The 24,286-nt window shown below is 51.5% G+C and overlaps 1 protein-coding gene across 3 annotated transcripts; it reads right to left on the minus strand.

Moving 5' to 3' along the window:
* Positions 1 to 9,598: 9,598 nt before the first annotated feature.
* INTS15 (integrator complex subunit 15) lies at positions 9,599 to 23,400 on the minus strand. Of its 3 annotated transcripts, none has more exons than XM_059154263.1 (6): positions 22,953 to 23,400; positions 22,222 to 22,443; positions 19,777 to 19,942; positions 15,616 to 16,140; positions 14,609 to 14,648; positions 9,599 to 10,336 (listed from the first exon to the last, which is right to left on the minus strand). In XM_059154263.1, exons 1-6 carry the CDS (start codon positions 23,112 to 23,114, stop codon positions 10,135 to 10,137), a joined length of 1,317 nt encoding a protein of 438 aa, XP_059010246.1. In that variant the 5' UTR covers positions 23,115 to 23,400; the 3' UTR covers positions 9,599 to 10,134. The 3 variants fall into 3 exon arrangements, with proteins under 3 accessions (XP_059010246.1, XP_059010245.1, XP_059010247.1); XM_059154262.1 differs by having other exon boundaries at positions 22,923 to 23,399; XM_059154264.1 differs by lacking the exon at positions 22,953 to 23,400 and adding an exon at positions 22,659 to 22,903.
* Positions 23,401 to 24,286: the final 886 nt, after the last annotated feature.

Raw genomic sequence — 24,286 nt, forward strand, 5'->3', positions numbered from 1 at the left:
GAAGAACATAGAGTCACCATATGACCTAGCAATTTCACTCCTAGGTGTCTACCTATAAGAATTGAAAACAAGGGGAGCCTGGGTGGCTCAGTCAACTGGGTATCTGCCTTTGGCTCAGGTCACGATGCCGGGGTCCTGGGATTGAGCCCCGCATCAGGCTCCCTGCAGAGCCTGCTTCTCCCTCTCCCTCTTCCTGCCACTCTCCCTGCTTGTGCTTGCTCACTCTCTCTCTGTCAAATAAATAAATAAAATCTTAAAAAAAAAAAAGAATTGAAAAGAGGTGTTCCAACAAACACACATACACAAGTGTTCATAGTGGCACTTGTCATAAAAGCCAAAAAAGTAGAAACCACCTAAATGACGAACAGGTATACAAAATACAGTCTAGCCACACAATGGAATATTACTCAGCCACAAACATAAATGAAGCTCTGATGGGTATGGATGACCCTTGAAAAACACAATATTAAGTGAAAGAAAGCAGTCACAAAAGACCTCATATTAAGTGATGTCATGTATGGCAGGCACGTCTATAGACAGTATACTGGTGGTTGTCAAGGGTCGGGAAAGGGAGAAGGGGAGGTACAGGGTTTCTTCCTGGGGCAATAGAAATGTTCTCGAATTGGATAACTGTGATGGTTGTATAACGTGGTGAGTATTCTAAAAACCACTGAACTGTATACACTTTAAAACAATGAATTTCATGTTCTGTGGATCTGACCTCAATAAAAAAAAAAATTAATGCAACAATTAGGAGACGAGGGTGCCTCAGTGAATCTCGAAGGTACTGGACAGGTGTCCCCAGTGAGCAGAACCAGGCGACCAAGGGGACCTGTCCACTGACCAGCAGGTGCCTCAATAAAATGATGTCCGATTAGGTCTGCTGGTTCTGTCACTACCAAACTATCCCTACCTGCAAAATCAAGTCTCTGGTGACACTAAGTGCCTTTGCATGGTGGCCTGGGGCTTTCTCCTAGGGCCTCTGTCTAAAAGGAAGGCTTGAGGCTAGTTTCTTTGCAAGCCACAGACCATTTTTCTTCTCCTCCATTATTTGTGGTGTATTGGGCAGTTATGATGATTACTGAACCAAGTCTTTCTTTCTTTCTTTTTTTTTTTTTTAATATTCCTGTGAAGATCCAGTGGTTTTTTTTTTTTTTAAGATTTTATTTATTTATTTGACAGACAGAGATCACAAGTAGGCAGAGAGGCAGGCAGACAGAGAGGAAGGGAAGCAGGTTCCCCACTGAGCAGAGAGCCCGACGTGGGGCTCGATCCCAGGACCCTGGGATCATGACCTGAGCTGAAGGCAGAGGCTTTAACCCACTGAGCCACCCAGGCGCCCCTGAACCAAGTCTTTCTTAAAATGACTTGGCTATGGGCATTACCTGGGGCATTTGTTAAAAGAACAGATTCCCAGACTATGGGGTGCCACGGGGAGCCCAAGACTCAAATTAGAGGCATTCTCTGTCCTGCAAGCATGGACCCATGCTGGTATCCTTGGCAGAGGCAGCCGCTGGGGCTGTGAGTCAGCTACGCTCCCCATGGGGGAAGTTAGGAGAGGTGCCTTTTCTTGGCCAATGTAACTAAATTCCTAGGGAAATTCTGAGTGGTGCCGCTGTCCAATTCATATTGCCCAGGATTGGGAGATGAGGTACAAGGGTGGTTAGAGCAAGGCATCTAGCGATGAGTTCAGCTCCCCTCTCATTATGGTAGAACGAGAGAACGGACCTGGTAGATGGTTAGGAACCTCCACTCCACACTGGTAGACGGGAAGTGTTTGAACTTTCGTGTTAGTACAAGACTGAGGAGCAGAGAGACAGAACGTTCTCCCTTCAGACACCTTAGTCAAGCTACACGTATGGACGAAAACGTGTCTAACCTCATTTTGTGCCTGAAGAGGGCGGAACTCAGAGGGTTGAATGAACTTGCCCAAGGTCACAAAGGAACAGAGCTGGGGTCAGATCCAGGTCTGTGGAATTTCAAAGCCCATGCTCTTGACCCCTCCATGGAAATAATTCCCAGCCCTCTGCCATTAATGCAAAATCCCAGGCACTGAGGCATGATTGAGATCACTAGGCAACTATTCACAACTGTGTTAAACATTTCCAAGCTTTGGTTCATCAGATTACAAAGTTAATACTGCCTGTTGCAAACATTTCAAACATCATACTCATTCAACAAATATTTATAGGTTGGTTTTCTGGTGCAGTCTCTACCAGGGCTAAGAGAAATATAATCCAAGCCATAAGGAGAATTTAACAAATCTCGGTAGCTACATTTAGACCAGTAAACAGCTACAGGTAAAATTAATTCTGGTAGGACATTTTAACACAACAGATCCAAAATGGGGGGGCGCCCGGGTGGCTCAGTGGGTTAAAGCCTCTGGCTTCGGCTTGGGTCATGACCCCGGGGTCCTGGGATCGAGCCTCACGTCAGGCTCTCTGCTCAGCAGGGAGCCTGCTTCCCCCCCACCCTCTGCCTGCCTCTCTGTCTACTTGTGATCTTTGTCTGTCAAATAAACAAATAAAATCTTTAAAAAAAAAAAAAGATCCAAAATGGTATCAATATCTAATTGATTTTTTAAATTAACCAGAAATTTACATTCTTTTTTTTTTTTAAATACGTCTTCGTCACATACAACAAACCGCACACCTTCATTCATCCCAGCCATGCTTCAACAACTCAAGAGTCACATGCGGCTACAGGTTGCCATCGGAAAACATGATTCTATAATTCAGAAAATTTACATCTTCTAAAATCCCAGGATATAGAAACCATCCGCAGGGCTCAGACATCATCCGGACTTGGGATGTCTTCACTTCTTGGCTCCTCTGTGACAGAGCCCTCTGTCCATGTCATTGCTGTCTGCCCCCGTAACTGCAGACTTACATTCTTCCCCCCTCAGGGTGGAAAGAGCTATTCTCTTTCCAGTAGTTCTAAAGTCTTGAAGTTGGGTTTCATGAGGGTTCACTTGGGGGTTCAGAGGTTCATCTCAGCCAATCACCATGCTCGGCTGTGCCAGCCCTGGGTCATGTGGCCCCGCCCCCTGGTGTCAGGGATGGAGGATGGAGCCAGGGCCTGGGGTGACCCCAGGATGCTATCACTAAAAGGAAAAGAGGGACTGGGTTTGGGTGGGGAGAAACAACAGAGCCATCATCACTGGGCTGCATTGTTCATTGTGTATAATTTGCTTATCCAGTCGAGCTTGCCATATATACATTGACTTGTACTAACTTGCTCTTGGACATCTTTCCATTTTTTAGAAAAAACTCCCCCTACCTTCCAATGGCAAGGATATGCCTTAATTTACTTAACCAGGATCCTACGGTTGAAGAGCTAAGCTGTTTCTCATCTTCTGCTAATGCAAACATGCTTGGCCACAAAACTGAACTGTCAAAGTTCATCTGTGAGGTCTCCCTCTATATGGGGGTGTGTTACCTTGAGATATGGATTTTTAAATTTTATATATTTATTGGTAATTTTGATAGATACTGCCCTGATGACGTTGTATCAATTTAAGTATCACCACCCAAGAATAAAACTGCCCGTTTCCCCACCACTCTGCTTGGAACAGAGATCCTTTTAGTTCCGAATTTCAGAGACTCCCAATGAAAACTGGCCTATAAAGGAAAACCCATTATCTCATTTAATATGCTTTGCCATGGTAGGAAGTTTTAAGGTTGGTCACTTTAGTGGCCTGAGGACACCCTCCCCAGATTCCCACTGTCTCCGAACAGAGGTGCTGTATCGTCCTCAGCAATGTCCCTCATCCAAGTGGGTGTGTCCCTACTTGCGGTTCCTTTCGGGTTGGAGGAGAACTTTCCAGAAGCCATCTTCTCACACTTGTCCCCACACTGACCAGAATGGCATCCTCTGCTGATTACAGGACCAAATTCTGACCAGAGGTGAGGAAGCCCAATCACAGTTCACAGTTCCCTCCAAGGGAAGGGCCCACCCTTCCCAGAGCAGGTGGCTGTCAACCATGTGTCCCAGACAAGGGTCTTGATCAGAAGAAGGACGTGGCTGGCTGGTACGAGACGGCCAGTAGTTCTGCCCCACACACTTATCAACAACACATTTTTTTTTAACGACTGCCAACGTGAGAGGCAAAATGACTTCACTGCTTTCATTTCCATTTTTAAAAATTCTGGCTGGTGTTGAACATCGTTTCGTAAGTTGAGGCAGGCACAGGTATAAGGGAAAGGCTGTATTTTATTTCCTTATTTTTAAAAAAGATTTTATTTATTTATTTGACACAGAGAGAGAGAGCACAAGTAAGCAGAGCGGCAGGCAGAGGGAAAGAGAGAAGCAGGCTCTCTGCTAAGCAGGGAACCTGATGTGGGGCTCGATCCCAGGACCCCAGAATCATGACCTGAGCCAAAGGCAGGCCCTTAACCAACTGAGCTACACAGGTGCCCTGAAAGCCTGTATTTTAAAGCAACTGGACATTTTTTTCTGTATGGCTATGCTAGCAATTCAGAGACCAAGTGAATTTCCTTTGCTTTAGTTCGCTTTTATGTTTCTGACTTAATTAGGTTAAATACTGATGCGGCGTCGAAACTACAAAGCAAGGTACATTTTGTCATAATATGGCACAGCAGTCCCCGAAGCTACTATTTTACTAGTTTCCCCTTTATCCTTCCTGCATTTTTATTTATGGTTCCCCACCTTTGTTATGCAGAAGCAGCACAGAGTTAACACTTCTCAGGGCCTTGATTTTTTTCCTTTTTAGCAGTCAATCCTAGCTCTCACACCCTCACAGAATAGACCTTTCTCTTAGCAGTAGCTTTACACTCTACCATGCAGAGAATACGTCTGTTGAGAGGTTCATGGGAGATGTTGTCTTTGGTATCACACAGAATGCTGCAGGGAGGGGCGCCTGGGTGGCTCAGTGGGTTAAGCCTCTGCCTTCGGCTCAGGTCATGATCCCAGGGTCCTGGGATTGAGTCCCACATCTAGCATTCTGCTCAGTGAGAAGCCTGCTTTTCCCCCCTCTCTCTGCCTGCTTGTGATCTCTGTCTGTCAAATAAATTAAGCCTTAAAAAAAAAAAAAAAAGAAAAAGACTGCTGCAGGGAAAAGTCTTGCACGGATATTATTTTGTATTTCTGCCATTGGATCTTTAGGGCACAGCCCTACGAGTAGCAGATTCCTAGGGGAAGGGCAAATCCATATGAGATTTTGCTAAATATCGCCACATTTCTTTTCAAGGGGGTCATGCCCCTCTGCATCCCCACGCACTCCACGCTAACTGAATTAAGTAGGTGATTCCACTTTTCATTTCTAGAAGTTCCATCTGGCTTTTTTTTCCAGATCTGCTAGGTCACATTCATGCTTTCTTTTTCCCTGTAGTCCCACACTTGTCTTTTATTCCTTTAAACAGACTAAGCATGACTGGTGTGGAGTCAGACCCTGACATTCCTGACTTTCTGAGCCTGTTTCTGCTTGCGGGGTGCAGCTGTTGGTGCCTGCCTATGGCGCCTGGCTCATTTTTCACTGTCCTTGAACAGTGGGTTTGCAAGCTCCTTGAAGCCTAGGATAATAAACACCTTTCCTCCAGAGGATAGGCATTTGCTCTGCTGGGCACTTGGGAGGATGACAAGTCTAGGGATCCCCAAGAATTGAGGTCAGAGAGGGAGGTTTCCTTGCGCTGTCAGCAGGAGTGAGTCCTGGTCCCTGTCCTTCTCTTAGAACAGGACATTCCCTCCCTCCCTCCCGTGCTCTGCTTGGGGCAAGAGCCACCTTCCCTGAAGTCTTCTGTGTTTACTGAGGGTGTATATTAGCCCTTGACATAGCAAAACAGAGAGACACTTACCTTCAGCCCTTAACCCCTGAGAGCCTCAGGGCAAAGGGTCTCAGTGCGGGTCTTGGTTGCCCCCGCCCCAGCATTTGGCCTGGAAGTTCTTTACAACCTGTTGGCTCTTGCATACGGCAAGATATTTCTGGGGGTGCTTGAGTGGCTCAGGGAGTTAAGCCTCTGCCTTCGGCTCAGGTCATGATCTCAGGGTCCTGGGATGGAGCCCCGCATCGGGCTCTCTGCTCAGTGGGGAGCCTGCTTCCCCCTCTGCCTGCCTCTCTGCCTACTTGTGATCTCTGTCTGTCAAATAAATGAATAAAATATTTTTTAAAAAGATATTTCTGTATTTTTTTCCAGCATTTTTAGTTAAAGTAGAAAGGCTGGTCTGACAGATCTGGCCCATCATGACCAGAGATAGATGTTCTACCATGCACGTTTTTAAAAAGTAGCTTTTAATTAGGCAAGTAACGAGAATACATTGTCCTTGTAAAAAAAGTAAAATGTGTGCAATACTCGCCAGTAGATCTGCCAAAGATGAGTTTCTCTTCTAGCCATCAGGGACTAATTCAAGTCTTGTTATCTTTCATTATGACTCAGAATGGTTCTTTTAATTAAAACACTTAAAACAAAATTGAAACTTTAAAACAATACGGACAGCATAAGGTCTCCTTTGATCACTACCCCACTTCCAGGACATACAACGGGCATCCTGACTTCTAACGTCATAGATTACTTTCCAAGAGAGGTTTTCAAATTAGGAAAATATACCATAAAAAATTGATTTCCATCTTCTCTTGAATACTCAAGAGGTTCGGACAACATTCACCTTGGCCTGGGTGTCCAGATATGGCACCCCTAGGATTTCCCCAGTTTGGCACAGTACTTGGTACCCCATGGTGTCTAATTCTGGAAGCTTCACCCATGGTCAACACCTGCCTGGTCTCTACAGAAGCCTGAATTTACAACTCCTAGCTGGTTGGTTCTCTCCTGAGGCTATTCAAGCAGTTTCTGGATTTTCCTTATTTAAAAAAAAAATTTTATATATATATATATATATATATATATATATATATATACACACATACATACAAATATATATATATATATATATACATACATACACACACACATACACACACACACACACCCTGCACTCAGCATTTCCATAGGGATGTGTGTGTGTTTGTCTGAGAACACTGACAATGTACGCCCACACAAAACCTTGTACACAAATGTTCATAGCAGAAACAGTCATATGGGCCAAAGCATCCAAGTGTCCATCAACCATCGAATAGACAAACAAAATGGGATACATCCACACAATGGGGTATTATGGCCATAAAAGGTAATGAAGTAGTGATTCGCACTACAAGGATGACCCCCAGACACATGATGCTAAGCGAAAGAAGCGAGTCACAAAAGACCACGTCTGTAGGATTCCATTTACACGAGACATTCAGAACAGGCAAGTCCAGAGAGACAGAAAGTAGACAGGTTGGCAGGGGGGTGCGGCGGTGGGGGAGGGTGCTAGAGGGCACAGGATTTCTTTTGGGGGAAGATGAAATGTTCTAGAACAGAGAGTGGTGATGTTGGTTTGCGCGACTCTGCAAATATTCTGCAACCACCAAAGCGTGCTCTTGAAATGAGTGAATTGGGTGAGTGAGTTCTCTCTTTATAGAACTGTTACTTAAAAAACAATACTGCCATCAACGTCCGTGAACACTCTGGGCTTGCTGGGCCATAGGGCCATTTTATTTCTTCATTTCTCCAGAGTGGCTAAACCAGTTATCTACATAAACAGTGTGATCGTTGTTTCTTCAGGCCATTAGTTACTTTCTGTTTTGCCAGTCTAATGGATAAATGGAAAACATGGCATCTTTTTAAAATTTGTATCTCTTTTTAATTTGTATTTCCCTGGTTACCAGTTTTAGAATCTTTTTTTTTTTTTTTTTAAATGGGTAGTTTGGGTTTTTTATATGTATCTGTTCATGTCCTACACTCATTTTTTGGGGGGGGGGGGATGTCTTTTTTTTTTTTTAAGATTTTATTTATTTGACAGAGAGAGACACAGTGAGAGAGGGAACACAAGCAGGGAGAGTGGGAGAGGGAGAAGCAGGCCTCCTGCTGAGCTGGGAACCTGATGCAGGGGGTTGAATCAAGGACCCTGGGATCATGACCCAAGCCAAAGTCAGACACTTAATGACTGAGCCACCCAGGCATCCCTATTGGGATGTCTTTTGATTAATATGCATTTTTGATACATTCTATATAGGTATATACTTCATTTTATACTCTGCACATATTTTCCTCATATACAAATTTTTTTAAGGTTTTTTTTTTAAAGGTCTTATTTATTTATTTGACAGAGATCACAAGTAGGCAGAGAGGCAGGCAGAGAGAGAGGAGAAAGCAGGCTCCCTGCTAACCAGAGAACCCGATTCAGAGCTCGATCCCAGGACCCTGGGATCATGACCTGAGCTGAAGGCAGAGGCTTTAACCCACTGAGCCACCCAGGCGCCCCTACACAAATTTTTTATGTGCATAAAATACTCATTAGGAAGAGCCTGGCACTTAGTTAGTAAATAGGAACTACTTCTTATAGTTAATAGGTGGAAAGGCAAGAATTGGTAAAGGTCTAACAGTCCACATACACCCATCTTTTTAAAAAGTTGACTTAATTAGTTACACACTACTAGAAACACCACCAGAGGAAGTGGAGAGCTCCAGGAGCTCTATTGCCTCCATCTTTCCTTCCTCCTCCCCCGCCCCTCCCCTCCGTAGTCTGCTCCTCCCCTTGTCTGTTCCCCCAGTCATTCAAGGCGAAAACCACCTTGGGTCTAAGATGAACTAAGCCCTAACTGGGCCCTGGAAATTTGGTGGATGCCTCTTTCTGGGACCAAGCCATGCTCACAGACCTCCCCTAACAGCACAGCAACAGGAGGGCTTCTTTTCCGTGGTTTCCAGAAACACTGGGCACCGGAGCTGAACAGCGCGCACCAGCCAAGAGCTCATCTCCTCGGTCTCATGGGTGTGTCCCACCAAGACATTTACGCCGATATTTATTTTTACTTTTTTACATCAGTTCCTGAGCCAACCTCAGCAGATAAACACACCAACGTGGAACACAATCAACCAAGAATAATGAAGTCAAAGTCAAGGTAAGGGCAATTTCCTTTCTAGTTCGTGGCTCTCAGAAGGAGCTTAAAACCGGATTCCTGGGAGGCTGGCTTGCCGGCGGGTTCCTTCCCACCAGACCCGCTGCCGCTCTGGGACCCCGGCTGAGCACTGCAGGGGCCCAAAGAAGCCAGTCTTACGTTGCTGAGAAAGCAGGCGTGGTTGGGACCCTTTCCAAGCAAGGATGGCCCCTACACGGCAGGTGTATCAGCTCGTGCTCCGGCATGAGGCAGGCTGGGTCACGGTGTTTGGCCGGGAACAGTAGGGTAGACAAACCACAAGGCTAATGTCATCCCGCCAAGTTCATCTCAGCCCCTCATTGCTCACTGTTGGCTCTAAGTGTCTCTCTTGCGTCACTTCCAGCCCAAGGGGGTCCCGTGTCATCGCTACAGGCATTGTGCCTTCCCAGAACTAGGAAATGAGGACTCAAAGCAGAGAGCTTCCACTGCACAGAGGGAAGCAGACAGAGTCCTGGGGGCCGGCAGGGCGGCGGGGACGAGGCCGGCGGTGCTTCTGTAAGCGGCGCCTCCAATTATATTCCAACCTCTTACCCCATCACTGCAGACCCACAAGGAAACCACTGCCGCTCACACCGACTATGGTGTAAAAATAGTCCATCGGGTCTATACAACTGTTTAGAAAAAATTTATTTGAACATATGAAAGGAAAATTTAGACCTCAATAAAACAGAGGAGCTCCTGGGCTGGGGCCCCCTGCCCGGTTCCCTGCCCGGCCCACGCCGGGGCCCAGCTTCGAGCTCACAGAGCTCCCAGGGACCCGTCCCACTCACACGCAGAGACACCAGCGGGACCTGCAAATGCTGCTCATCACAGCCGTGCTCGGGGCAGTATGGGCTCCCCGCGCGTCTGAAACGGCCCACAGACACCGGCTCCAAGAATCGGCGTCTCCGCAGGACGCCCACACGGCTGGGCGCGCGCTGCGTCCTTCCTTCCACACGTCCCATCCGGACTTGAACGTGACCCGGCAGAAGGCCCCCTGGACTGCAATGCCGCGTAACGCCCGCACCAAGACAGTCCTGCTGGGGATGAGGGGCCACCGGCTGCCTGAAAAGGTCCTCTTCGAGGGCATGGCTCCCCCTTCCTCTGGAAGGCTTCCTTCGGCCCGGGCGGAAGGCACACTGCCCTTCGGTGGCACCGGGGCCGGCCTAGCGGATGGGCCTGAACGGGAAGGTCATGCCCGACATGAACGTGTGCCCCGGGTGTGCGGGCAGGGCAGGGTGGGCGGCGGGGTGGGCCGGCACAGCCCCATAGCCCAGCGGGGGCGTGTGGATGTGAGGGTAGAAGCCGGGGGGCAGCGCTGCGTGGGGCGCCTGCTGCACCGGGCCCGAGATCACCAGCTGGAGCAGGCTGTGAAGACAAGAACAGGGGTTAGGGACACGGCGGTCGGGTTGGCCTGTCCCCTCATGGACGCGGCGGCCCCCGGAAGGGGGAGAGGGTCTGGGCACGGTGGTGGCCCCACACATGCACTGGGAGATGCACCAGACGCAGGCACAGTACATGGAAGTTTCCAGAGGGGGAACATGTCAACTCGGGACAGATGGGGGTGGCTTATGGCTGGGGTAGGGAGTGGGGGTTGGAGCAGAAGGAGGTGACCTGGAGGTGGCCGGATTGAGAGCGGCCCGAGACAGAGGAGAGAGGAAGGGCTGGCAGTAGGAAAAGCAGGATCCTGCAGGCGACAATTCGGAAGGAACTGAGGAAACCACAGGGCAGGTGCCCAAGGCGAGGCAGGGACAGGGCTGCAGTCCACAGAAGCTCTGGGCACAGGCTCGGTGTCTGGGGCCTGGAGACCCCCACATCCGGCTCAGGCCCAATCACCTATACTTAAGAGGGTTATGACCAAGGCAGGGCAGCAAGAGGTACGGCAGGCCACAGGGCGCCCAATGTCACTCGTAATGACTGAGGCCCAAATGAATTCCAGGCACAACACATGAACGCGGGCCTTTCCGGGGCTCACACGTAAGCAGGGTGTAGGCCCTGCCCTCGGGATGGCCCAGGCCTGGACCCGGCCCTTTCCCAGCTTTAGGGGCCACCCTCCCCACCCCTCTGCGGAGCTCCCAACCCTCCTGCTTACCGGCTCCTTCCCTTCCGGGAGAGCCTTCTGCAGTCGCTCTCCAGCCCTACGCATCACACCCAGGGTCTCCGCGGGAGGACCCAAGTCACCCCTTTGCCAACTCCCACCCATGACCACCCCAAGCCCTAGGTGCCACGTGCCTCCACAGGCCTGTTCTCTGCGCTCGGTGGCTCAGGACACCCATGGCCTCCGCCCTCCTCCTGGAATCCCTTTCAGTTTCCAATATTGGTCCCTTCTAAAACTCCCTGAAGAGTTCCCTCTGCCTGGCCCTCTCCTCGCCAATCCCACATTTCCTCCCAGCGAAATCAGCAAAGATTCCTAAGTCTCCCAGCGCCACACGCTTCGCAGGCCTTAGCGGGCCCACTTCCTGCGGCCAACTCCGAATACCCAATCACGCCCTAATCGGAGAAACTTCTTGGGCCCTCTCCTCTTCAGGACAGAAGCCTCCTTTCCTAGCCCTGCCTCTTCCCTTTCTCCCCTGCAGATGGACAGACTACGCTTGCTCTCCAGCCACAACCCAGGGCCGTGGCTCTGGCTGGCTTCTGTGTCTCTGCAGCATCTAAGTCACTCTCGCCACAGCACCAAATCTGCCTGCCGGGTCCTGTTCACAGCCATCATTCACCCGGAGGAATCCTCATCTCACCAGGCCACACCTTCCCTGCACGCGACCCTGCTGGTCCAGGAACAACCCCAGGCCACTTTGCCCTGGCCACCGGCCGCCACCTACCTGGAGCTCTGGCAGTGGGGGCTAAGTCTTCTGCAGACTGACCCTCACCCCTCCCACCCCTGAAGATAAAGTCTGGTGCTCAGAGCCCACAGGAGGAGCTCAGAAAGTAAACCCAAGGCATGAAGAAAGTTGGTGCCTTCTAGTGGCCTAAAGCTCTTTGGAGCCCCTTTTCTTTTACATTTTTTTTAGAAAGATTTTATTTATTTATTTGACAGAGAGAGAGAGATTGAGAGCAGAAGCAGGGGCAGCAGCAGAGGGAAAGGGAGAAGCAAGCTTCCGACTGAGCAGGGAGCCTGATGCGGGGCTCGATCCCAGGACCCTGGGATCATGACCTGAGCTGAAGGCAGACGCTTAACCAACGAACCACCCAGGCGCCCCCGGAGCACCTTTTCATTTATGTTACCATGTATTTTTTTTTAAATAACTCACAGTGAGAAAGTCACTCCAAATAAGCAAACACAGAAACAAATCTAAGAAGAGCATTACAAAAGCAAAATTTAAGTCATGCGCTCTGTTGAATCTGCACACCCTGCCAGAGATAAAAGGGGTTTCAAGAAGTATCCAGTCTAGGGGTGCCCGGGTGGCTCAGTCATTAAGCATCTGTCTTTGGCTCAGATCATGATCTCAGGTCCTGGGGTAGAGTCCCGTGTTGGGCTCCCTGCTCAGCAGGGAGCCTGCTTCTCCCTCTTCCTCTCCCCCTGCTGTGTTCCCTCTCGCACTCTCTCTTTCCATCAAATAAACAAATAAAACCTTAAAAAAAAAAAAAAAAAAAGAAGTTTCCAGTCTATTCAGAAAGAAAATTGACAGAAAAGAGACTACTATCAGAAGTCAAAGAAATTTTCCAAGTGGCTCTGTGTCCTGCCTTTCCCTGCGTAGCTGCCAGGCTGCCCCTGGGAGGGTGGGTTTTGGGCCATATGACTCAGGATGGGGCCCAGCACAGGCTGTGAAGACGTTTCCCTGGGATTCCAATGGGGGACCCCTGGTCACAATGCTAAGACAAGAAAGGATTTAGACCCTGTCCCTGCTCTAATGGCCTGAAACGCTACACATTAGATAACAGCTGTGCAGAGAGACAGGAAACAGTACGGAGAGATTATTGCAGGAGGAGCAGAAAATTGCCAACTCAGTAATGATGTCCTCAGATGCCAGGGGAAAAAGAAAGAAAGGAACATTGTGGGCTCCTGAGGGACAGGTGGCTCTCTGGGCAAGCTGTCCATTCTGCTGACAAAATATGCCAAGCGGCCCATTCTGTTCCTCCAGGACCCACACACTCTACCCACTTGGTTTCCGCCTCGGCCCAGACACCTGCCAAAGCCGCAAGGCCTTGGCACCAAGATCTCCAACTGCATAAGAGCGCACAGTCCTCGGGCCGCGACTACTGTCACCATCAGCTTGTGAGCCGGCTCCTGGCCACTCCTCTGGCCCTGGGTGATGCCTGTGGTCAGCCCGTCATCCGTGCTCAGACTCCTGGCCCTGGGCAGCTGTGAGCACCGACCCCGCAGGGGGCCTGGCGGGCGGGCTTGCCCTCTATCCGCTGTCCGAGACCACTGGCCCCGGAGCCCCAGCTGATAAAGGCCAACGTGAGCCTCTGCAGAGAGGAGGATGTTGGTCATCCTATGAACTTCACTCCGTCGGCTTCTGTCCCCGTGCACACCAGGAGGGAGCTGTGTGCTCAGCTACAAGCTCTCCCTCACTTAGTGGCCACAGTTACTCTCTGGAGTGGATACATAATTTCTGTCCCTCAGATGTATCTCTCCTAAGTTACTAAGTATCCCCATGCTTCCCACCGGGGAGGTTGCCTCTGGTATTTTGCTACTGATGATTCTGCATTTGCCTGAAACGTTCTCACACACACAGCTTTTGCTTCTTAGTGTCCGTGAAATTAATCAGAGGAAGGGACATTCCGACGTCATGACAACAGTAAGTGGACCAGCAGCTGCTGCTTCTGAGATACGCAAGAAGACAAGAATGCTGTTCGGAGGGCTTTCTGTGTTTTCACTCTAATCCTCACAAAAATCCTAGCAGGCAGGAGTGGCAGGGGGACAGGAGACAGGAACGATTATTTTCTCAATTTTACAAAGCAAGGCAGTGCAAGTCCAGGAAACCGCTCAGGGTCACACAGAGAGCAAGACACCAGCCTGGACCTCTCCCCAGGAGCCGTGTGACCCCACAGCCCTGCTCTTCCCCATAATTCGCAGGGCTTCTCCCAAATGATGACAATAAGTGCCACTTACAAACAGGCCAGGAGCTGACACACAGCGCCGCATTTAGTCTTCACTACGACTCTCTGACACAGGCGCATCATCCCCCCAGCTTTACCAGGGAGGAAAGAGAGGCTCCGAGACAGGTGAAGAAATTGCCACAGCCTTGGGGAAAACCAGGGACAATCACACTCAGAAGCCACTCAGTGCTGCCACCCAGCGACAAAGCCTAAAATGACATGCGGTGCCCCTGGGCCGTGGTTCTGAGGGGTTTTTTTCCACAGGGCTGCGCCACCCACACTGTCACGGGCTGTGTGCATGCACAAATGTCAAAGTCACCACGAACCACAAATGCTAACTTAGCGAGCGGTCAATGACTCCGAGCTGGGTCTGGTTTCTTCCCCGGACCCCTGGACAGGATGGCCACACCTCTTCGATGTACTCTCCACTTGGGCTTTCTCTCCTGTGGGTCATACTATCTTATCCCCCGTCAGGTCCCGAGGGGGCTCCTGACATACAGAAGCTTCAGACCCTGCAGCCCAACTCTCCCCGAGGAGGCCAGGACAAGAGCCCCACCCCTCCCCACCCCACCGCAGGCCAATGCCTTCGAGAACACTTACTTATTATGGGGCAGCCTGGAGCACAAAGTTCTCAGGTCATCTGAAATCAAGGAGACACAAAATCAGGAACAGACTGGAGACAACAAGGGGAAACTGTCACTGAGATCTTTTCAAGGATGCTGGCTGGACAGCAGTTGTGTCTTAACTACAACTTCCTAGCATCGCTTAGAAACTACGCTCTTTCTTCTTTTGATTCTTGCTTTAACAACTAGGCCCCAGACTGAATACGTGACTCAAGAAGGCGAGCAGGTCTATTGGTCATTTGTCAGGTAGCAGGGAAAGGGCCTGGAGGCAGGGCTCTTGCAGAGTGGATCAGATGCCCCAGGCGCGGTGGGAACCGCACCACAGTGACCGCTGCTTGGGGCCAGAGGCAATGTCTGCCAGTGCACAGTCCCTAAACCAGCACAGGTGTTTATCAGACACTGGGAGCCTTCCAGCACTGAAGTATAGGAGAATCACGGACCCAGAAACAGGTACTGGGGATGCTTCCTGTCCTTGAACCTGGGCACTGTGCTGTATGAAACTTATGCCTCAATAAAAACGGGGCTACAGGAAAAGATAAGGTTCTCTAGGGGTGCCTGTGTGGCTCAGTAGGTTAAAGCCTCTGTCTTCGGCTCAGGTCATGATCTCAGGGTCCTGGGATTGAGCCCCTCATCGGGCTCTCTGCTAGCAGGAAGCCTGTTTCCCTTCCTCTCTGTCTGTCTGCCTCTCTGCCTACTTGTGATCTCTGTCTGTCAAATGAATAAATAAAATCTTTAAAAAGAGATAAGGTTCTCTACGAGGAAAGAAGGTGACCTCCTCACTCTGGAGGAGTCCCCAGTCCTGGGCAAAGCAGCCAGGAGACGCACAGACGTCACGGCCAGCGTTCTACCTGGGTCCGCTCTGCGACTTCACCCCAGTCCCCTGTGCTAAGAGGAAAGAGATCGTAAAAAAAAGGCAGAGACGAGTTACTCGTCCCGGAACCCCTGCTTTCCTTCGGGAGGGCCCGGGGCCAGGGAGTCACCCACCTCTCGTACACAGCAGCGCCCCGGAGGCCATGGCCACCTGCAGGGCCTGCGCCAGTCGGTCCAGCGAGAGCTCGATCTCCTGGGAGGCGTTCAGGGGGTTCAGTTCATCTGCCAACCTGTTGATCTCCTCTACCAGCGGGACCATGTGGTCAAACAGGATGAGGCCCATGCGGCCATAGAGATTCTTCTCGGTTAAGTGCACTGGCAACATCATGAGGACCTGCAGGACACTGAGGTGGAGTTTCGAGTACAACAGGTGGGAGTCTCTGTCCATCCCTCCTGAGTCCTTCGTAACCTTGGTCGGGACGTGGCCGTTAGACAGGGAGGGCTTCTTCTTCCTTTTGTAAGCCAGGGGGGCCTTCACGCACCAGCGGATCAACCCAGTGAGCGGGGTGAGCTCTAAAAATCCTATCGGGAGATTGGCCGCAATCGGAGTATTTAAAAAAGTGATGAGAATCAACCTCGGGTCCTCAAAAATCCAGCCGACAATCATTTCAAGCAAGTCCAATGGTGGGATGAGGTCATCTGCCAACAAAGACACTTTAAGTCAGATGGGTTTGCAGCCCTGGTGACACCACTTACCCTAACCCTAACACTTGCGGCGGCTGGGGAGAGGGGCCCCCTACCAGCATGGTACCCAGCTCCCGACATTCAGACCATGTGCTGTTTATTTTCTGTCCCCTTTCCGAGAACATTGCCTTCGTGAGGGCTGGGACTCCTGTCTTAGTTGGGGATTCTCCCCAGGGCCACGACTGTCTGGCCACAGTAGGGCTTAAAAACATATTTGTTAAATAAACAATTCTCTAGGACTCCACCAAGCTTTGAAGTTTGTCCCCTGGGTCAATTTAAATAAATTCCCACACTTTTTATGTCCCAAACTGCCACCACAGCTCAGCCCTTCCCATAGTGTCTGTCCTTCTGCTGGTGTCGCCTCTGTGGCCCAGTGACGGCTGCGGTGGCCTTCATAGAGCAGCTCAGGGTGCGGTCGGATGTTCAGCTGGTGGCCAAGAGCCATCCCAGCCGCAGATGTGGAATCTTTGTCTAAGCAGAGCCTGACCTCCTCTACGTGGCACTTTCTACAAAGCAAGTGTTGCCGTTTTTTTGGGGTCTATGAGCCAGGTACTGGTCTAAATCCTTTCCACAGATCACCTCAATCCACCAACAACCACCTGTTATCACAGGCAGGAGGCGCAGTGATATTAAGTCTCTCTCCCAGGACTCGCGAAAAGTGTTTGGTGGGCCCAGACGTGGCCCCAGAGGGTCTGGCTCTCGACCACCCGGCTGCACTGCCCACCCCGGGCCTGGCACACAACGCCCAGAAGGTATCTGTGAGTGTGGGACTGGGCCCCCGCCCTTCTGTCTCTGGGGCGGTGCGGCCCCCTGCTCACGGAGAGCTAAGATGGGTCCCCTTCCGGGATGCCGAGGCCAGAGACAAGCACGAGAGAGGAGTGAGGGCGAGTGGGACACGTGTGGGCAGAGGATCCTCTTTCTCCAGAAACATGGCTCTTCCCCACTTGAGATCATGCCGACCTCCTGACTGGGAGTTCGACTGGCCCTGCCCTTCTGCTATAAATGAGGACAACGGTAGGTAACCACTGTCACCTGTGGTTCTCACTTGGCAAAATAAATGTTGGGGGAGCCCATGTCTGGCCCCTCGAGCCCCCCGGAGAGGTTTGTGCATGAGAAATGCCAGTCTCATACACGCGTCCAGCACCCACCCCCATCTAAGTGGAGGCGTCTCCAAGAGCCCGAAGCTGCGTGTGTCTGGTGCCCAGGGAGCGTGTGACCCAAGTCTCTGCACCATTCAGGCAAGAGGAGGTCCTGTCTCCTGAGGTGAGCTGCTTCTGTCTTGTGGGTTTGAAGCACAGAGTCCCCAGGAGGGCTCTCCCGTCACCAGAGGCCCCCAAGAGCAGCATTAGTCACCATCCTGACTGCGGAATCCAGCTCCGCCTCTACAGCCCCCACCAGGTGCCTGGTGACCTCCCCACCTCCTAACTCAACAAGCTGGACATGTTAAAGATGCACAGCTTTTGGTATGTCTGTCATACCTCCATGACGTGGTCATGAAATCACATCCCTGACACATCAGACGGGCAAAGGGGCTTAAGAGAAAAATACCGCGCCTCATCTCCATTCCAGAACACTGGCGGTATGCTCTGAACATGACCGCCTTTTGTGCGCTGTCTAATGTGTCCCCAGTGTTAAGGGCAGTTCTGGTCCTTGAAGGTCTGGAATAACCGATGGCTTGGAAATGAAACCGTGGTGCAGTACAGTGGGTTTAAGGAAACCTTTTCTACAGGAAACCAGAGGGCCTGCTACTGTTCCCAGCTAGGAACAGCCCTGGGAAAGCCTTTGCAGGAGAGCGCCAGGGAACGGGCTCACTCTAACAGCAGGGCACCCACCGCTCACAACATCTGCCTCCCAGCCCAGGGGCATGTTGCCGGGACAGAAACAGTTTGAAAGTACTTGTGACTGTGATACACAATTCCGTGTTCGCACTCTGTCCACACAAACGTTGCTAAGAGAACTAAAAAAACTGAACAGCATGGCGGGGAAAGGTAGAAATAAAAGGAGAATCAACTATGATCCCGGAGCTGCTGGACTGAACACAAACGGAAGGGCTGCTGAGGGCTCCCCAGCAGCTGGTTTCGCTATCAGACCGAGATAAGACGCTGTCAACCCCCAAAGCGGCAGGAGCCGTGGGCAGAGGAGGAGGAACCTGAAACAGAAGAGTGGGCTTTGAGTCCGACTCTGCAGAAAAAGCGCTCACCGCGGTGAGGCCCGAAACTTCCCCAGGGGCCGCGTGGGCCGTGGGGCTCACATGGGCACACAGATGTGAAAGGATGCGCTGTTCCGCAAAGCCCGGTCAATCCATGTTCCCCGGAACCCACCCCTGCGGGAGACGAGTAAGCAGCAGAGCCTAGTGAACGCAGGCCTGCGACTCCTGCTCTAATTCAGACAGAGCTGGTCAACCTGTACTGCTTTTCTTTATTCAGAGCCTGTATAAAGTGATCGGACCAGAAGGCTGTGATGCTCAGGACAGGGACAGGGGGCAGAGGACACGGGCCCCTCCCAGCTGAAGCCAAATGCCATCTGCTGGCTGCCCTGAGGACTTCACCTGGCATCTTCCCAAGAAAGCCTCAAAAACATCACCAAAGTGGAAGTGACATGCGTGCCTCCTGGCGCCATATGCCCGGGACACATCACCGCCTAGGCAGGGTTGTTGCCAAAAATGTTGAACTTGAACCCTGCATACGGAAACAGTCTGATCAATCTAAATCGAGAGATACTCTGAAAAACAACAGGCCCGGGCTCTTCAAAAAACATCAATGTCCTAAGAGATTTTTTTTTTTTTAAATGCTTCATCTGTTCAAGACTTAAAAAGATCAGAGGGACATGACAACTCTGTAAAGTCTGATCCCTGAAGGGATCCTGAGCTCTCCTGACCTTTCGAAGCAAGGGAGGGAAAAGGCTCTAAGAGACATTATTGAGACACTTAAGGAAGCTGAAGACAGGATATGTAAGAAATAATAGAATTCCCTCGATGTTTAATTTCTCAGGCTCCAAGATAACGGTACCAGGATTACGTAAGGGAAAGCTCTTGTTCTCGGGGGACAGATACACGCTGAAGTACTTGGTATGTGATGTTGCTAACAAACTCTTGAAAGTTCAGGAAAACCAAATGTTCTGGAATGTGTGTGTAAGAGAGGAAGGGCAAGAAAGCCCATGGCACGTGTTAACAGGGGCTGAAATCTAGGTGAGAGTCTCGCAACTTCTAATAGTCTCACTACCTTCCTGAAGTGTTGCTATTTTCCAAAATAAAAAGTGAGGGATTGAAAAAAAAAAAAAAAAAGAAAAAAGAAAATCACGTCTGGGGAGAAAGCCACGTCTTCCCCAGACATGAGACGCCAGCATTTGCAGGCTGCCTGCCACTCGGGACGGTCCCTGACTCAGCCGAGTGGGAGGCACTAGGAAAGCTCCCTGCTGGCAAATTCCAGAAGTCCAGGCGGTCCCTTCCTTTCCCCTTCAGCCTAAAAGAAAACACACGTTTCAGAGAAAAAACAAAAGGCCAGAGCGTCCACCGGGCTTTCCGCCTAGGTGTTCGGTGGGAAGAAGAGTGGCAGTCACCTGAGCGACCTCAGCGGCCTGTTTAGAGTTTACCTGATGACAGGTCATAGAGTGCGGTGACGGAGGTAATGAGCTGGCAGCAGAAGCGAGGGCTGGCGCTGAGGATCTGCTTCAGCGTCTGCACGGATCCCGGCACCAGACAGCAGTAGTCATCCACGAGGGCCCTGGCTAACCTCACGCAGTAGACCACAGGCGTCCTCTGGAAAGAAGCCACAGTGCATGTAACTACAGGCGTCATGAGCTCACGGGTGACAAAGATGTACGCGTGGAGGAGACCACCAGGGCTGGCGGCACCGCTCCCAACAGGCGAAAAAGATGTTCAGAGCTCACTCGGAAGCCAGGTCGAGGCAAACCCAAGGCCACAGGCCCAATCCACCCTGCCACCGGTTTTTTTGCAAAGCAACTTCTACTGATACATGCATCCGCTTGGCTGTTTGCTGACTGTGTAAGGCTGCTCCCTACCCGGCACGGGCAGAGGGGACTGCTTGTGACGGACTATATGATCCGCAGAACTTAAAGCATGGACCGTCTTGCCCTTTACAAGAAAGGCCTGCTGACTTGCTCTGAAGTTCACTTAGGAAAGGTAACTTGCGACTTCAGGTGAGGAAATGACAACTTTTGTGACCCTCCAGGTGAGGCTCCAAAGACAAAAATGAGCAGGTGTTACCACTTTAAAGAGCTCATGGAGAGTCTGGGATTGCCCCTGTGATTCTGGAGCAGTGGATCCTACTCTTACAGGTTTCTGTGATACTCTCAAATTCTCTATCAGCACCCTCCCCTGCTTTTTTCCTCCCCCCCCCCCCCCCCCCTGCCATCAGAGGCCAATCTGTAGCTCCTGCCACATTTCACGGCTGCTCAGGATGCTCCAGGTCCAGGGCACCGATGTGGCCTACAGGGAGGTGGAGGGTGGGGAGAACCACAAGGAGAAAGCAAGCCAGATTGTTCCCTCGGGCTGAACTCGGCCCCCACCACCTCAAACCAACCATCCCGCCTTCCCCAATGGGAAGCTGCAGCCCCTCGCCCCAGCGTGGCAAATCTTGGCTCAAACCACTAGGACCCTTTCCTGTCACTGACATCTGCTTTTGCTTTGCCAGAAAGCCAGCGCGACAGCATCAGGAGAGAGAAATGAGAAATTACGTGATGAATTAGAAGATGTGAAGCCTGACTTTACTAGGTGATTGATGAAGGGACAGAGGTAACTGTGATATTAAATACAACACACGTGATCGATTCAGATGGCTCAGAAACCAGCCTGGTGACAATTAAGGTACGGATTCCACTGAGACTTACCTGGGTGCCACAGAGAACAGTATATTTTCTTCTAGCCAAATTTTGAGGATAAACAGATTTCAAGGAAAACATCTACATAAACTGGAGAAACAAACCCAACACCAAAGGCTTCAAGTACTTGAGAATGAAGCAAGTTTGTGAAACTGAACATGGTAAATTCTTTTAGCTTAGCTGAGAATCATGTTAATCTCAATTCTGAGTTAACAATTACTCTACGTGGATTATCAATTTTTGAAAGACTCTGAGCAACAAAAGCAAAAAATGAATCTTTCAAAATACCATCTAACACCAAATATATTGATATTGTTTGATATTTAAAAACATTCTAGGGGCGCCTGCGTGGCTCAGTGGGTTAAAGCCTCTGCCTTCAGCTCAGGTCATGATCCCAGGGTCCTGGGATCGAGCCCCGCATCGGGCTCTCTGCTGAGTGGGGAGCCTGCTTCCCCCGTCTCTCTGCCTGTCTCTCTGCCTACTTGTGATCTCTGTCAAATAAATAAATAAAAAATCTTAAAAAAAAAAAATTCTAAAAGGCTCATGTGCCACACCCATTAGAAGAGCCGGGATCGGGATGCCTGGGTGGTTCAGTTGGTTGGACGACTGCCTTCGGCTCAGGTCATGATCCCAGAGTCCCGGGATAGAGTCCCGGGATCGAGTCCCGCATCGAGCTCCCAGCTCCATGGGGAGTCTGCTTCTCTCTCTGACCTTCTCCTCGCTCATGCTCTCTCTCACTGTCTCTCTCTCAAATAAATAAAAATAATTAAAAAAAAAAAAAAAAAAAAAAGAAGAGCCGGGATCTTTGTATTGTCACCCTGCAACAAGGTGAAACAATTCACATGCTTACTGACTGTGTAATTTACTTACTTAAAAAAAAAAAATCTATCTTTGAGGCCACATTATGCATAGCTGTTTTCAAAATCCTACCATATCATTTTCAACCAAGGAAAAATGATATTTTGCTTATTCTGGAGATGAAGAACTTTCTTTTTTTCTCTTAAATTCATTTACCATTACAAACAAGTTTTGTTAGGAATGGGTACTACCCATATCTAACCGTAGGTGTGGAGTATTAGCAGACAGGGCAGTGACACCAAGGAGATAACACAGAAAATGCCTCTCCCAAAATCCAATTAAGGGGCACTAAACTCCTCTTCAGAGCCTCTCCGGAGAAGGCTATTTCTCGGGTAGTACCTGGAGCCAGGAAGCCGCACACTCCAACACTGGGATCCGACACACAGCCACAGCCATGGAGACCAGTTTTCCCAACAAGCTCATCCGGCTGTCATCAGCCTTGTTCCCTTGGGGGCTGAAAAGGGACGAGAAAATAATCTGCCGGACAGAGTCCTTGGTTTGCTCCTGGAAATAATTGCACATGATTTCAAGAAGTTGGAGCTCCTGAAGTGAATTCAACCTCTGCAAAAAGAAATCCAAGAGAAGCGGTAAGAAACTTAGCTTTAACGTGCGCACTAATCCATACGGTAAGAAAACAGGAAATAATCCTATTTTCCCCCTGGGAACTGTTCACCCCTCTAAAGCCTGGGTCCCAGGGGGAAGAACTCTGTTAATCCCGGGAAATGTCAGTATACAGAATTCGACATCCTCCTGGGGCCCTCGGGATGATGACCTACAGCGGTCTGAGACTCGATTACAGGCCTTTAACGTCTCTTCCTGCAGCACCGCCGAGACCGGGCTGTCGCACGCCCGGCAAGCAGGCCCACAGCCGAGCAATGCTCAGGAAGCCAGAGCAGGTGGACTGGGGCTGCTGCGAAGGAGCGCGGCCCGGGGCGAGCGCGGCGCCGCCGGTGGGAAGAGGGTCTGTGGTTGGCCAAGGCTTGTCACCGCGAGGGGCGGGAAAGAAGCGGGAGTTTCCTTCTCGCGGCCGCCCGCCGCACCTTGGGCTGCGCGCCGCGCTCCTTGGGCACCTGGAACACGAACTCCTCGAGCAGCTCCACGGGGCCCTTGTCCACGATGGGCAGCGGCGCGCTCTGCAGCTGGCTGCTGAAGTAGATGTCCAGGTGGTACAGCACCTCCTTGGCGGCGCTCAGCGCGTCGCGGCGCAGCAGCGAGTGGCGGATGTCGCTCATGGTGCGGCCGCTGCGGCCCGGGGCGCCCGGAGCGCGTCGGGACTTCCGCCCCGGGCCCCGCGGGCGCGCCCGCCGCCGCCGCCGCCGCCGAGACAAAGAGGCCGCGACCCGGCCTCCGCCCGCCGACCCCGGCGCCCGTCCGCCCGCCGCTCCCGCTCCGGGCCGCTCAGGGGGCCATCGCTGCCGCCGCCGCCGGCCAGCGGGCTCTCGGCTGTGCGAGTGCGGCGCCACCGAGGGCAGCGGGAGCCCGTCGCCGCGGAGCCGAACGGCGGCGGAATGCCGAGCGCGGCGACGGCGGCCCGCAGGGGCCAAGCGCAGGCGGCCGCGAGGGCTGGCTCTCAAGAGGGCGCCACCTGGCGGCGCGGCCCGCCCGCGCGGAGGGAGGCACGCCCCGCCCCACAGGCCCCGCCCCCGGGCCCTGCGACCGCCCCCGGACCTGGGGCCCAGCGCTCCGCCGCGCGGACCTGGGCGGCCGCGCCCACCACTGAACGCTCACTGGGCTTGGCGCTCCACCCGCCCGCGCGCCGGACGTGAAGCTCCGCGGGCTTCCTTTGCGCGGCGCTCTAAGTCCATTGATTGATTTAACCGCGCTTTTCCACCTGTAACAGAGGCGTGGTGGTGCAGGGCCGTGTCAAAGGGTGTATCTAGTCTGGAACTCTTGGGGCCGCAGTGACAAATGATGCCATCCGATCCCCGGCCTCCGAGTTCTTGTCCCGAGTCCCCCTACTCCCCAATCCCCTCCAGTGCGGCTGGCCATGGGAATCCTAGGTGTCCTGCTCCTGAAAACTCTCCCCTCCCCAAAATCCTCAACACTTTCTTCTGCATCCATCCCTACGCTGAATTAACGGGGCAGTAGCAGCGCGGGGCCTGGGGTGTTAGTTCGGAATTTTAAAAATAGGGCAGAAAAAACTTGAACATGGCCACAAGAAGCCAGGGCAGGGCAGCCGGGGGACCACAAGTGCAAGATTGGGTCCTGTGTAAAAGGCCCATGCTGGCCACAAGGAGGGCTTGGGTGAGGGTGTTGAGCATGACTAAGGAGATGAAAAGCCAAGTCCTTTCCCTGGGAGAGCTGGGAAGGGCATCACAGAGCGTGCAGCTGGTACAACCCTACCTCACTGAGACTCTCCTGCACATCAGGGGACACAGTCAAGACCCTTCCTTCGGAAGCCTCG

The sequence above is a fragment of the Mustela lutreola genome, chromosome 17 (genome assembly GCF_030435805.1).
Source record: "Mustela lutreola isolate mMusLut2 chromosome 17, mMusLut2.pri, whole genome shotgun sequence".
Lineage (NCBI taxonomy): Eukaryota > Metazoa > Chordata > Mammalia > Carnivora > Mustelidae > Mustela > Mustela lutreola.